A 14,688-nucleotide genomic window follows, 5' to 3' on the forward strand; every position below is an offset into this window, starting at 1 on the left:
TCCGGACTTTGCTATTGCTCAGCTCCTGCCACCAGGACCTGAGCCCCCTGAACTATTGTGTGTTGCCCCGCCCTGAGCTAGCGTTTGGACTTATTTGACGCTGTAATTGCCCAGCTCCGGCTGCAAGACCCGGAGCGTAGAACTGATTTATTGTACAGCCCCAACTGGGGGCTGGAGCTCCTTGCAAAGGCAGGGTGCCTTTTGTTTAGCTCCTGCCTGAGGGGCGGAACCCCGAGACCCTCAAAACCCGAGGACTGATTTGGGCCGCGTAGTGAGGCGGCCTGGCTCCCGACGGCCCCTGAGAGGGCACGACCCCCGCACCGGACTATTACACTGAGATACATTAATGATATTTTCATCCTCTGTACAGATGACTTAAACTTCCTCATGGATTTCCACCACAACTTCAACAACCACACCAAACACACCAAGAAATCTGTTATCTACAGCTAGGAACTCAGATACCATAGAATATGCTCAGAGGAGAAATTCTGTGATGTACACCGAAACACATTCAAAACTGCCCTCACCAGACAAGGACACTCCACCAGAGAAGTAAATTGCAGCATGGAATGGGCCACCCAAATACCTGGAAAGAACATGCTTCAAAACAGAAATAAAACCTCCTCTGACTACACACCCCTAGTTGTCACATGCCACCCCACATTGGAACCCACACATGGTATAATCAAATCACTAAAACCCATACTCAATGGAGACCCCATTCTGAAAGAAATCTTTCTGGAACCTCCTTTTCTGGCTTTCAAACAACCCCCCAGGCACTCCAAGATCATCACCAGAGGCAAGCTCCCCACAGACCAGGACACACCAACTCAAAGCGGCACCAGACTCTGCCAGAACAACAGATGCAAAACCTGCATACCTATCTCCTCTGCTACAATGATCATACTCCCCCCGCCCCCACAGTACACTTTTCAAGACCCATCACATGGTATATCTCATCTAGCGCACTAAATACCCCACTAACAACTATGTGGGTGAAACCAGACAATCACTATGCTCTGGAATAAACTCACGCAGGAAAATGATACAAGACAAAAACACCACACTGCTTGTGGACACTTTTTTCACAAAGTGATCACTCTATATCTGACCTCTCAGTCCTCTTCCTCAAAGGAAACCTGCACAATGCTTTCAAAAGACGAGCCTGGGAGCTTAAATTAATGACTCTGCTAGATACTAAAAATAATGGACTGAACAGAGACACTGGATTTATGGTTTATTACAACAATCTGTAACCCACTAACTCCCCCCCCCCCACCTTAGTCCTATGACTACAGGGGTGTTAATGGGCCACTTCACCTTGTATGGTCCCTTGGAATATGTGCTGTCTACTTATGCTAACCTATCTGTTCGACCTTGTATTTACTTCTGACACTCTTAGGCCATGTCTACACTACAGAGTTAAGTTAACTTAAGTTATGTCAACTATCATAAATCACTTTAATTACATCACTTGTGCATGTTAACACAGCACTCCTTGGGGAGGGCGGGGAACTCAGTTCTGTTTGGGCTGCAAAGGGAGATGAACATTGGTGTGTTCCGACTGCAGTGCAATCAAGGGCCTGAGCATCTCTGGTTGGTCCTCCATGAGCTTTACCATCTGCTCTTGCCCCTGTCTCCTCTCCTGGCTCTCCATTTTTAGTTTTTTGTTTATTGTCTCTCTCCATGCTCTGTGCTTTGTGCTCGCTAGCTGCATGATCAGACGATTGCAGCACTTCTCGAAATATATCCTCCTTACTCCTTGTTTGCCTCTTTAGCTGATGGTGGTGCTTCATTTGCTGGGCACCCAGTGTGCCTTCATCAGTCATATTCCACTAATAGTGGTTGGAGCTCTTGAGGAGAATAATCATGTGCACATATTGTTTTCAGAAGGAAAAATTGCTTTATCTCAGTATAGCACTGAGGATTTGCTACTTCTGAGTAATGCAGCTATTCCAGAATAAAAGTCCATCCCACTCCCCATTAAAGTGACAGGAATTTCCCAATTGTTTTCAATGGGAATAAAATCAGGATCTAGCTCTTACAACCTTCTTTCAGTTCCTTCACATACAGGAGAAAGCTTTTGTTGGAGAGGAAAACCAATCTAAAATGTGTTGGATAGAACCATTTGGAGTTTAAAAAAAAAATCTTCCCAGCTAAATTGAAAGCAGGTATCATTTGACAATTAGCATAGCCTTGATACCATTGTGCTGTAGTTTTGGACTCGGTGTAGGACTGGCATGAAGTCATCAGGCTATTGGGAGAATAGGATAAATCAGCTCTGATCTGTTAAAGCTATTACAACTGCAGTGATCAGGTGCAGGAGGTAATTAAGTGCTGTCAGGTCTGGTGCATTTGGTCAGATAAAGTTGTCCAGAGATTCTCTCTGTGTCTCGGTTATATTTTCTCAAGGTGTGGGCCACTGTACTTGCGTCCAGTCTCTTGCTCTTTCCTCTTTCACCATGAGTGATGCTGACATATTATTTAGGAACCCTATATGGCCCAATCAGAGGTGCAGAGAGGAAAGTGGGATTGAGATACAAGAGTCAGGATTTATTTTCAAGTGCTATTTTTTTTTTGCAGTGATATTTCTAGTTTGCTTGGATTCCTTTTGCCAATAGGTAAAATTCAGTCCTGTGCAGACAGTCTATACAAGGCCTAAACGTCACGTAAATCTTCAAAATAATGCTTAATGGGTGCATAGCCTTGCTGCTGGCCCTCTGCCAATAAGTGAATTTCACCTTGCCAGAATAACTTGAATGATCCTCCTAAACACAGCAGCTTTGTGTTCTTCTCATTCATCACATTTCCCAAGAGCTGTCTGGCAAAGCAGTAATGAGGTCTGAGCTTTCCACGTTGAGTAAAACCCCTCCCCAGGGTTGACGGTGGCTGTCAGAGAATAAGGGGGTAGGAAGGAAGGGACATTCTGATCACCTTAACCAAGTTGGGTGTGTGGCATTAATTCTACAGCACCATAAACGTACAGGGTGCTTTACAAAACTAATAAGGCAAGGTCCCTGCCCTGCAGTGCTTACAGTGTAACAGACAAAAAACTACAGGGCAACAGCATAGGTGGGGAAAGGAAGGGACAATATCAGGAGGATTAATAGAAGTGGTTTTATGGATGTGAAGGAGGGTGGTGCCTAGACAAAAGGTGGGATGCTGTTCCAAGTCTGGGGAACAACATCAAAGGGGGCACAAAGCTGATCGGGGAGGAGCTCAGTACTCCAGGCAGCAACCTGCCCTCAGGGTCTCTGGACCTTTTGAACACTTTGTTAGATGTTGGTAAGTGAAAGTGAAACTGAAACTGAGCCAGGGAGGAAGGGGAAAAAAATTTTATTTACAATTGTGTCCATTTTACTTTTGACACTCTGGACAAGTTATAAAAATTCAGGCTGTGAAAACAGAGAACATGGCAAAGGGCCACTGAGTTATGTCACATCTTCACATCTGGCATTTGGATTCTGAGCAAAATACATTGGGAGTGTCTTATCTTTTATGGAAAACTAATATATATTTATTGATCAGACCAGATAAGGGTAGGAATCTGACAGGCCAATGAACATATACCCTTTGCCAGCTTTCAGTATAACCCTTATGGCATGGGTATCATTAGTCACTTTCCACATCTCCCTTAACAACCAAGCAAACAAAAATACATTAAGCAATAATAATAGCATTTGAAAAGTGATTATTTTTTACAGTGCTGTGTTCATTTGTTAGATTGTGGCAGTTGCTCGATAGTCATCCTTCTCTCTCACAATAGCACTTTGAGGCACAAGGTTACATTTTATTACTTCCATACATTGCATCCAATAGAAGCTTCTTCTCCAAAAATCCCCTTTATCCACTTTTAGGTACATCCTGCAACATGCATCATTTTTTTGTGTCCCCCTCCGTGACACATTAAGTAAATTAATGTCCTGCATTCCATTTGAATAAGTGCAGTACTGCTGCATATTGTAGCAGCACCATTAGCACTGTGGTAGTTAGAGGTATATCCTAGCATTTGTTTCCCTTACATACCAACTATTTTCAGCGGTAAGGCCAGATCCTGAAACTGGATCCATTCAGGCAGACTCCTACACTGTGTGGAGCCCCCATGAAGTCAATTGGCCTGACAATGTCAAAAGGTTCTTTTTGGTACCAAAAGGACACTACTATATATAGTGCTTAGGTTTTTAAAATATATTGTTTTCGCTGTATACTTGCAGTCTTTTAAACTAGAAGCTGACAAGTTTAGATATAGGCCTTGGGACAAATCCACTGTAGTTGATGATCCTGGAGTAATACCCATAGTCCATAGGGCTATTAAATTTTGTTTGAAAAATGTACATGTTTGTTTAATGAAGTTACACCATATGAATCAGGCAAACCTAAAACTAGCTACATCGCTGCACCTATGGTACTGGTGCTTCTTCTGTGCTCCTGAGGATATTTTATATTCATATAGAGCAGCGGTTCTCAAACTGTGGCTCGGGACCCCAAAGTGGATCACAACCCCATTTTCATGGGGTCGCCAGGGCTGGTGTTAGACTTGCTATGGCCCAGAGCCAAAGCTGAAGCCCGGGGCCCAGGGTCACTGCCAAAAGCCGGAGCCCCCCTGCCAGGGGCCAAAGCCTGAGGGCTTCAGCCGTGAGTGGTAGGGATCATGTTACAGGCCCCCCGCCTGGGGCTGAAGTCCTTGAGCTTTGGCTTTAGCTCCTCCCTCCCCCCAAGATGGCAGGGCTCAGGCAAGCTCAGGCTTTGGTCCCCCATCCTGAGGTCATATAGTAATTTTTGTTATCAGAATGGGGTCACGGTACAATGAAGTTTGAGAACCCTTGATCTAGAGCTTTCATCCTGAAGCATCTCAAAGTGCTTCAAAACTACATGCAACACAACTATGATGCAGCCATATCTTAGTGACTGGAGTAAACAGCCCAGGCACAGCACTCTCTACGAAAGGTCGTGGTAGGGGTGGGGAATTTTTGGCCAAAGACATCAGGTTAAATCCTGGTCATATTGTGTATTCAGTCCACACCTTTTCAATTTATTTGGTAATGTCTCTGGGATGTGTACATGTGCATGGATTCACATGTATTTTTTTCCTTCTTGTCCATTGTGGATGCATGCACCACTTACCTGTGTAGGATCTGTGAGCAACTCTGGGAGTTGTGTGGTAGTATCTCTAACATGTACATACAATTTTCCTTGTGATCTGATGCATGTCTTTTTCATCTTTCCTATGTGGGTATGTACAAAAGCATGTGCTGTGCCTATTTTACCATTTGGAGCTACATAATCTGTTCCATGGGTTTTAATGGATTCAGCTCCCTCCAGCCTACAGATATTATTTCCTGTTTCATTTTGAGCAGGCAAAACTAGGTCTTGTTGGTCTTTGCATTGCTGCTTGCCTAGTGCTGTAGGAACAGCTCTCTGGCTATTTTCCTGTTTGATTTTGTGTGTGTTTTGTTTTAAGCAGGACAGCGTGCATGTGTGTATGTAATCCGTGTGTTCAATTAAGAGAGGCATCTGTTGAGTTTATTTCACATTGCCAAGGAAGGGCTGCAAGCCGAGAGCATCTGCTCAGCTTTTTGTCAATGGCTTGTTTTTCATAATTTGCTCTACAAGGTGAATGTTTGTTTGGGGATAGGAGAGAGCTTTTTATTTCTGTTTTCCATCTTGAATGTTTGTAAGTGGTAGCCAAGGAAATTGAGTAGGATTTAAAAGCTACTTCTGCTCTTCAGTTCCTTGCTTAGTAAGAGACACAAATCAAACCACTCAATAATAGCATTGCTATACATTAAGGGTCTTTCTGTATTTGTTTTATCAAGAGTTACTTGCAATGGTTTAATAATGGTAAAAATTCTGTGATAATAGACATTGTAGTTTAAAAACATACATTTTATTCCAAATGACTGTTTAAAATATATATGTAACATGCTTTTTGGCACTTGTAACGAAGAGAGGAGCAACTTTTTCTTGTTCCTGCTGTTACAATTTGTTTATGCATGTAGTAGATGCACTACTGCCAAACTTGTATGCTACAGTAAGAGATTCAGTTGCCTACATGTAAATAATATATATGTTCAAAGGTCTTTAACCATGTCAGCATTATCTCACACAAGTTCCCTCCACTGCTTGCTGAAGCTTCCTCTGAAAGGGCCTTGGGGTATTAGTATATCCTAAGAGGATAGTGATGCTGTTGGAGCAGAAGGATCTGGGAAGTATACCACCTGGAAGCAAAGGCCCACCATACAGGTCACAGGCGATCCGTGATGTTGTTGGGAGAAGGGGGCATGAAACTCTGCAGGGGAGGGACAAACCTACTCTCAATTGAACTTGCAGGAATAAATTCTACAAGTCCAAACTTGTGGATGCTATGCAAGAATAAACTGCAGAGGACAAGATTTGGTCCTTACTCAAGGAGTTTCTGAAAGAAATGTGTTACTGACCTACCGTGATTAATTCTTACCCTGTAAGTGCACTGCAAACCTTACCAAGGAGTTAATTCTGCCACTTTATAAGCACATAAAATCTGTAAGAAGTTTGTATAGGGATGTAAAAGTTTAGAGTAAAAGCAACTTTTCTGTCAGCTCAGTTCCATACTACAACTTCTCTGATGTCAGTTAATAGTCAAAGTGGGATAACAGCAAGTCTGCGTAAGATGTAAATTTGGGGTGGATATGGAGAGCTGACAGTCAAACTTGCTTCTGGGACAAGAAGTTACCCTGTATATCAGGGGTCGGCAACCTTTCAAAAGTGCTGTGCCGAGTCTTCATTTATTCACTCTGATTTAAAGTTTCATGTGCCAGTAATACATTTTAACATTTTTAGAAGGTATTTTTCTATGTCTAGAACATATAACTAAACTATTGTTGTATGTAAAGTAAATAAGATTTTTAAAATGTTTAAGAAACTTCATTTAAAATTAAATTAAAATGCAGAGCCCCCGGACTGGCGTCCAGGACCCAGGCAGTGTGAGTGCCACTGAAAATCAGCTCGCGTGCCGCCTTCGGCACGCATGCCCTAGGTTGCCCATCCCTGCTGTATATCATAGGATCATGAAATCTGAGGGTAAAAAGACAAACCACATAAACTTCATAGTAGCAGGAAGGTATTTTCATTGTTTGAAAAAAAAAATAAAATTCAAACTTTATCACATTAAAAACATTACATGAGAAGTAATAAACATATTTACACTTCTGGTTTGATTATAAATATACATTATATACAAAATAATGTTATAAAACGTAGAAAGTTCAGTGCTTCTGATTTTTTAAATTACTGAAATACTAGACTTCAAAATAAACTACAAACAGACAAACTAAAATCCATATTATTGATTTCTGAAGGTCATCTTCAAAATGATCTCTGTGGTCAGAGCAGAAGGTCAGTAGTGGACATTAGGACAGGACCTTGCCTGCACAGTTCAAGGCAGCAGATGGTCTAGTCCAATACTAGGATTTACAAGGTCAGGAACAGTAGTAGATAGCATAGTCCCAGGTTTCCTTGTATGAGATCTTGTTTCCTCCCTCCCCATTCCGCCCCACCTCGCAGTTTTCTTATCACTACAGTATGTCACAGCACTTTCCACTTGGCTGTCAAATATTATTGCTGTAAATGTATATATAAGATAGTCTATGTGCACTGAACCTACCAGTTCAGAACTGCACCTCTGCATTCAAGGAGTAGCTTCCCCATTTCCCTGTTGCTGTGGGCGGGAGTGAAACAAAGAGGACAAGCCTAGAGCCTTCAAATTATATTCTGAGTCTGACCTTAAAGAGGGCCTCTCAGATGCTGCTTCTCTGTTGCGCATTTGGAACAGGGGTGAAAGGACTGTATGTGTAGGGGAGGAGAGGTCGTTTCTACAATAGGGAAGTAAAGGATAGGGAAATAAACCCCTCCCCCTCCTTTGAAAAGTAACAGCTAGGACTTTGAGACTATTTGCAGTTGAAGGTGGCACCTGATTCAGAATCAACACACAAAATCCCAAGTCCTTGCCAAAAAAAAAAAAAAAAAAAACAGAGCCGGTCAGAAGAAAAACTTCACTTCTATTCACAATCATTGGTAGTGCAAAGGGCATAAAAAGAGCTGAGATAGCTCAGCATGTGTAGGTTCCAGTAGCTGATTGAGTTTAAACGCATTTGTAAGGCTTTCAGTTAGGGCTGGTATTATGTCTCTCCTCATACCGAGGGGAAAGAGGCAAACAAACATTCATTACACAACCCCCTTCTCAGCAGTTTAAATTTGGGAGAGTCCGCTTTCATTTCAGGGATGGAACTGTGTCCCAAATTACTGCTCAAGTCCAAAGTTCTCCAAAGCAACACCAAATGAGAGAAACAAATTCAGTATCCCTCTTCCCCATACCCGTTAAATTGCCTGAAATAAATGCAGCTGGAGCCAAGATGATGTAAATAAATGAGCAGCAGGAAGTGTCAATCACCCCTGCCCAATACTGGTCAGGTACTGCAAAAGAAGGCAGTCAAGTCTCTGTTTGGGCTCCCTAGATTCTGACTCGCTTTAGGCACTTTTAAACCTAAGAAAAAAATTGAGATCTTATTTATTCTGTATCCAATATCTGCATAGCAATGTATCTTTTTCTTCATGCGTGTTTCCCACGGCAACATCTGCACATATAAGTGATAGTCAAGTGCCTTCTGCTCCAACTGGAATCTCTCAGAGTTAGAGTTTGGAAAGCCACAGGTCTGTCCATGAGGAACTGGCCTCAATATCATTTAAAAAGCTAGTCAAAACAACAGTTTTTTCATTCTTCTCTCCTCTGCCCCTCCCTTTTCTATAGCCAATTAAATTCCTTGTATCAAATGTCAAACAAGGACACTAAAAACAAAAAGGTGTATTGCATCTTTCGGTAAATTCACAGTCTGTCCAGTTCACCCAGTTCCAGCCTCCTCCTGAGAGCAGCAAGTTGCATATAATTAAAAAAAAATCCAATCCAGTTCTGAATTGTAAACAATGCAACAGAAATGTCCATCTCCTGGCGTCACCAAATCTGAGGTGCATACAAACTGACCCTTCAGTCTTATACCTGTCAGGAAATAAAATAATTTTAAAAAGGATTGAGAAGAAGGTACCATGCGTAGAATATTGTAGATTTAAAACAAAACAAGCAAATCAATAAACCAAGTACATCCAAATCAAACTAATTTAAGCCAGAGGTTTCTGCAGCTTAATAATCAGTACCCAGGGGATGAGGCTGTCCCACTGACTCCCACAGGTCAGAGAATCACTAGCTAACAGCTCTGCCCTATTTCAAGTAGTCTCACTTTCTACAGGTGAATTATCTGGTTTGAATGCAAGTTAATTTAGGTCAAAAATTTCAAATCCAGGTGCCTAAATTCAGGCTTCCTAACCCAAATTTACCCGACTTTCGAAAGTGCTAAAAATCATCAGGCAGCACTCTTGAAAACCAGACCACTTTTATTTAAATGCCAAATATGGATTTAGGAGCTTAACTTTAGGCAGCCAGGTTTGAAAACATTAGGGGAGATTTTCAAAGGCACATATAGCAAGTAGGGCCTAACTCCCACTGATTGTTAGTAGGAATTAGGCACCTAACTGCCATATGTGCCTTTGAAAATTCTTTCCATTAGCCATAAGCTTTCTATTTTATCTGATTTGTATTCCCACTATTTTTCAGCTTGCCTTTTAAGTAGGAATCTTAGAGGAGCTAGAATTCTGTTGTACTGAGTGTTAATGCCACAGCAGATTTCTCCTCCTCTGGGCCCTCTGAAACTACTGTACCAAACTGGGCACATAGGCAGAAAAGTAGAAATAGAGCAAACTCAGTTCAAGGTACACCTCTACCCCGATATAACGCTGTCCTCGGGAGCCAAAAAAATCACGATATAGGTGAAACCGCGTTATATCGAACTTGCTTTGATCCGCCAGAGTGCGCAGCCCCGCCCCCTTGGAGCACTGCTTTACCGCGTTATATCCGAATTTGTGTTATATCGGGTCGCGTTATATCGGGGTAGAGGTGTATTTCTTCAGATAAGAAAGCCACCAGTTGGCATTAAATTGCCCTTAACTTCTCATTGGGCCTTTTTCCAAATGGTTGTTAGTCCCTCAGTAAATATTCAGTTCCTTAACAGCTTTTGTTTAAATTCTCAACGCTACCCCACGCTGAACTCTTCCTGTAAAGATCGGTTTCTGTATTGTCCCCTGGCCTCTCAGATAACACATCAAAATCTACACAAATAACAGGATCCCATGTGGCAAGGGATTTAAGTGCCCTTCCCTGACTTGACTGCACTGGCACACGCAATCGGCACTGCTGCGATTGATGCTGCAGTAGCATCGATTTAGCAGGTCTTTTGAAGATGCAATAAGTTGATGGCTGTACTCCACCTCCTCGAGAGGCGGAAGGTAAGTAAATCGGTGGGAGAGCGTCTTCCCGTCAACATAGTGCGGTGTAGACTGTGCATTAAATCGATGTAAGCTACGTCGCTCAGGGGGGTGCTTTTTTCACACCCCTGAGTGATGTGACTTACATTGACTTAAGCAGTAGTGTAGACCAGGCCTCACAGTACTCTTACTGGTGCTTATTCAGCTATCTTACATCTATTGATGGAACTCCATGGCTATATCTGTGTTCCCATAGAACAGATGCCATCCCAGGATTATTCTCTTATGTCCTCTTGCTGTTGGGGGGGGGGGGGGCGGGAAGGGGGAAGAGACTCTCCTAGCTTTATGTCTACGGTCTAGGATCTATCACTTTTTTATTTTGTGGACCATGTATATAAGAAAGTAATCTTATTTACCACTGCCCCACTACCTCCACTCATTAAACTTTTATGATCTGATTTTCAGTAGTTCTGGGCACCCTCAGCTCCCATTGACTTCACTTCTGAGCTTAGCACCTCTGAAAGAAATAAGTTAGACTACTTCCTATATCTCCCCTCTGGATTTTCTGTTTGTTCTGGTGCTCCTGTGGGCCACCAGAAAGAGTTCTATGTACCACTGATGGTCCACCAATCATAGCCTTTGATCATAGTATAGATGAAAAGCAGAGGGTGCTTGAAATCCCTGCAATACAACTGCCACCCTCTCAGACTTCAGTTCTGAAAGATGACTTGCCCTGTCACTCTGAATCAATGACTGCCTAGGTAGAGTCTTAGGGAACTGTGCACTTACCTCTGTGGCTATGACGCACTCGTTCCGCTCCTCTGTTATCACAAAGACAGACTGGTACATAGAATCCCTTGGAGAGCATATTGCTGATATCCTACATTCTGGCTTTTCACTAAGGGAGACACAGAGACAAAGTAAAAATCTAAGGACTATGAAGATAATAAAATCCCTTATAAAGGTCTTCTAGAAATATCCATAGGAGAAATGGGAAGGTAGAGGATGAATGATCAGGGCCGGCTCCAGGCACCACCTTGGCAAGTAGGTGCTTAGGGCGGCCACTCCAGAGAGGGGCGGCAGGTCCAGCTATTCGGCGGCAATTCGGCGGACGGTCCCTCACTCCCGCTCCGAGCGAAGGACCTTCTGCCGAATTGCCGCTGCAGATCGCGATCACGGCTTTTTTTTGGGGGGGGGGGGGGGGGGGAGACTGCTTGGGGCGGCCAAAACCCTGGAGCCGGCCCTGGATGAATGGGAAGGGGAAGATGGGTAAAAAGATGAGGTAATACCCTGAATCAAGTAACAATCTTTGTTTCAGGTGTTCTCTACAATGAGCAGGAGGTTACAATTGAAAAGAGGATTCAGTACTGTCCTGCTACACTTCCACCGTGCCCTGTCTAATAATTTACTACTCAGCTCCATCTCCTGTCCCTTTTCATTTCCTGCAATGTCAGCATTACAATGCAGCATTTAAATCACATGTGAAATCCAAGTGAGAGATTTGTACCTATATCAAAAGACTGAACCAATGGAAACCCATCTTTTTCTCTCTTTGGCTGGAATATGGCTCTTATTCCAACCCCCCGACTCCCACAAAACAGGATGTTCTTGGGAAGGCTGTCCTAAATCTTTGCTTTATTAAGATCTGAAATAATTATTTTTAATCTCAGTATAGATCTGTTCTTGTCTCTCCATCATCTAGTTGGGAAGGAAAGACTCTACTTATTTTCACGAGTGGACTGACTGCCAATCCCCTCCATTACCCATGCTGGCTGCATCCTGGGCAGAAACAGAGTTTAATTGACAGGGACAGTGAAACTCATGCTCCAATCTGAAGATTCCCCACCTATCATCTATTTCCCCCCCACACTTCTGCTCCCTGAATGAAAAACTGCCTTTTCTCTCATATGCACCTTGGACAGATGTGGCTTAACAATTACGGGGGGAAACTGCACTCTTACCTGTATAATCGGAGGGGAGGCTTCTCTCCTAAACACTTTTCACTTTTATAATATTTATCTTCCTGTGTTCCTCTGCTTGGCAGATCCTTTACCAGGTTATAGTCCAATATATGGTTCTTAGGTTTGTAGTTTGATTTTTCCAGCCCACAGTCCACCTCTAGGTCTTTATTTTTATTGGTGTTTTTGAGCTGGGAAGCTGGAATAAGGTTGTCCTTCTGGAAATCAGACAGATTGTTCATTGTCTCCAAGTCCTGCTCTGGGTGCCGCCGCATCTGTCTGATGACCATAGCTATCATGCAGAATAATACAAGCAAAGCCACCAGTCCCACACCCATGGATATAGCTATCCAGGGAACAGGTTTAGGAGGATATGGAACGGGCACTGTATAAACCGGGAACTCACAACGGCTGCCCATGAAGCCATAAGGACAGTTACAAAGAAAGTTAGCATTATAAAGTCCATCATAGCACGTGGCCCCATTCTGGCATGGCCCAGAAGCACATTCATCTCTGGTTTTAATGTCACAGTTCCTGCCAGTGTAGCCTGGCAAGCAGGTGCAGGTATAGTCATTGATCAGGTCATGACAAGAGCCCCCATTGGAACATGGATTCCTGGCACACTCGTTGATGTTTATCTCACACTTCTGACCAGAGAAACCAGCACGGCAGCGACACACACGGAGTTGACCCAAATCAAAGCAATGACCACCTGGAAAAAAATACAATAAAAAGTTTAGTCAGCAATGGACGTCATCCTGAACACTAAGTCACTTCCTCGGTAAGCAATTCCTATTACTGCAACAGGCGGGAAATAGTTTTATATAAACACAACATGCATATTTTGAAAGCTCTACAAGTTGCCTAATCAAGCTATTATGATTTATAATCAGGTCCTTTTAATATAATGTATGCAATGTTGTTGTATCCATGTTGGTCCCAGGATAATAGAGAGATAAGGTGGGTGACAAAAATCTCTCTCACCAAAAGAAGTTAGTCCAATACAAGATATTACCTCACCCACCTTGTCCCTTTAATATATAGGTAGTTTAATTTAGTCTGCACACTTCTCCCCTTTCCTCCTTCCCTTGATAAATATCCTGCAATCTCTAATGCACTGGTAATTTACGTACAGCATAACAATGTTGGTTCCTTCTGAGAGGCCAGGATAGGAAGTGAATATATAATCAGAGAGGTAGGCTGATAACACAGAGGAAGGGCCAGAGATCAAATTAAAGATTTCCATCACTTTAGCACTGAAAGTGTGAAGGATCAAGAGATACATAGGATCTCCTGATTGGAAGACTTACCATTTGCACAAGGGTTGCTTGTGCACCTATCCACTTTCTTTTCACAGTTAGATCCTGTAAAGCCGAGAGGGCAACGGCAAGTGTAGCTGGCCCCTTGGTCCTTTTCCAAGCATGTGCCACCATTAAAACAAGGTGAGTCAACACAAGTCAAGGCACTATGTTCACAGTGAGCACCATAGTATCCAGGGGGGCATAGGCAATGGTAGCCATTCTCCATATCCTGCAAAATTAAAAACTTAACATTGGATTTTTGCTATTTGACTCCATTCAAAGGCAGTTACTCTCACATATCCTCTGTTGATCAACAGCAAACTTTCTTCCATCCCTCCTCATCTACCTGATGGGAATGTATTGTTCTCTGCAGCCAGTGAAGTATTTAGAGGAAAAAAATGCAGACGGGACTCAGAGGGATTAAGTCACTAGACAGCAGGGTGGATTTGTTAAATCACTAGTCAGAAAGACTCTATTTAATCATGGATTTCTACTTAAAAGTGCATTCTTGTTTGTTGTTATAACCTTAATACATGTTCTTCACAACTCAGAAATAGATGTAGGTTTCATTTTTAGAAGGTACACACTATACATTTTTAAAGTGATTTATTTTGAAAACTTTTCAGGTTAATTTTACAGCTACATCAAAAAAATGAATGATTGTTTGGTTATTTCATTTACCAAAGGTAATTGAAGCAGATATTTATGAAGTCATGGGGAGGTGAACTATCTCCAATTCAATAGGTTAATCATTAATATTTAGAGGATTTTCTTGCCATGCTGTATTAAGAGGAGAACATCACCTGACAGACATTTAAATTGTTTTATTTAACTAAACAACAACTTTATGTATTCTGGATTTTTTTCAACAAACATATAATATTTTAACAAAACAAGCATATGAATTTTTGAATTTAGTTAAACATTCAAGTTTTTTAAAATCAGATTTGTTTTTCATAGAATATCAGGGTTGGAAGGGACCTCAGGAGGTCATCTAGTCCAACCCCCTGCTCAAAGCAGGATCAATTCCCAACTAAATCATCGCAGCCAGGGCTTTGTCAAGCCGGGCCTTAAAA

The 14,688-nt window shown here is 42.3% G+C and overlaps 1 protein-coding gene across 1 annotated transcript in view; it reads right to left on the bottom strand.

The window, feature by feature from the left end:
* Positions 1-7,196: 7,196 nt before the first annotated feature.
* DLL4 (delta like canonical Notch ligand 4) overlaps positions 7,197-14,688 on the bottom strand; it is a 15,605-nt gene continuing 8,113 nt past the window's right edge. Inside the window, exons 6-9 of the mRNA XM_026651259.1 lie at positions 13,622-13,841; positions 12,315-13,023; positions 11,143-11,251; positions 7,197-9,034 (exon numbers count right to left, since the gene is read on the bottom strand). Of these exons, the coding sequence (XP_026507044.1) occupies positions 9,029-9,034; positions 11,143-11,251; positions 12,315-13,023; positions 13,622-13,841 (1,044 nt within the window). The 3' untranslated portion in view covers positions 7,197-9,028. The remainder of the gene's footprint in view (positions 9,035-11,142; positions 11,252-12,314; positions 13,024-13,621; positions 13,842-14,688) is intronic.

Source organism: Terrapene carolina, unplaced genomic scaffold (assembly GCF_002925995.2).
Source record: "Terrapene carolina triunguis isolate 2854851 unplaced genomic scaffold, T_m_triunguis-2.0 Scaffold96, whole genome shotgun sequence".
In the NCBI taxonomy this organism is placed as follows: Eukaryota; Metazoa; Chordata; order Testudines; family Emydidae; genus Terrapene; species Terrapene triunguis.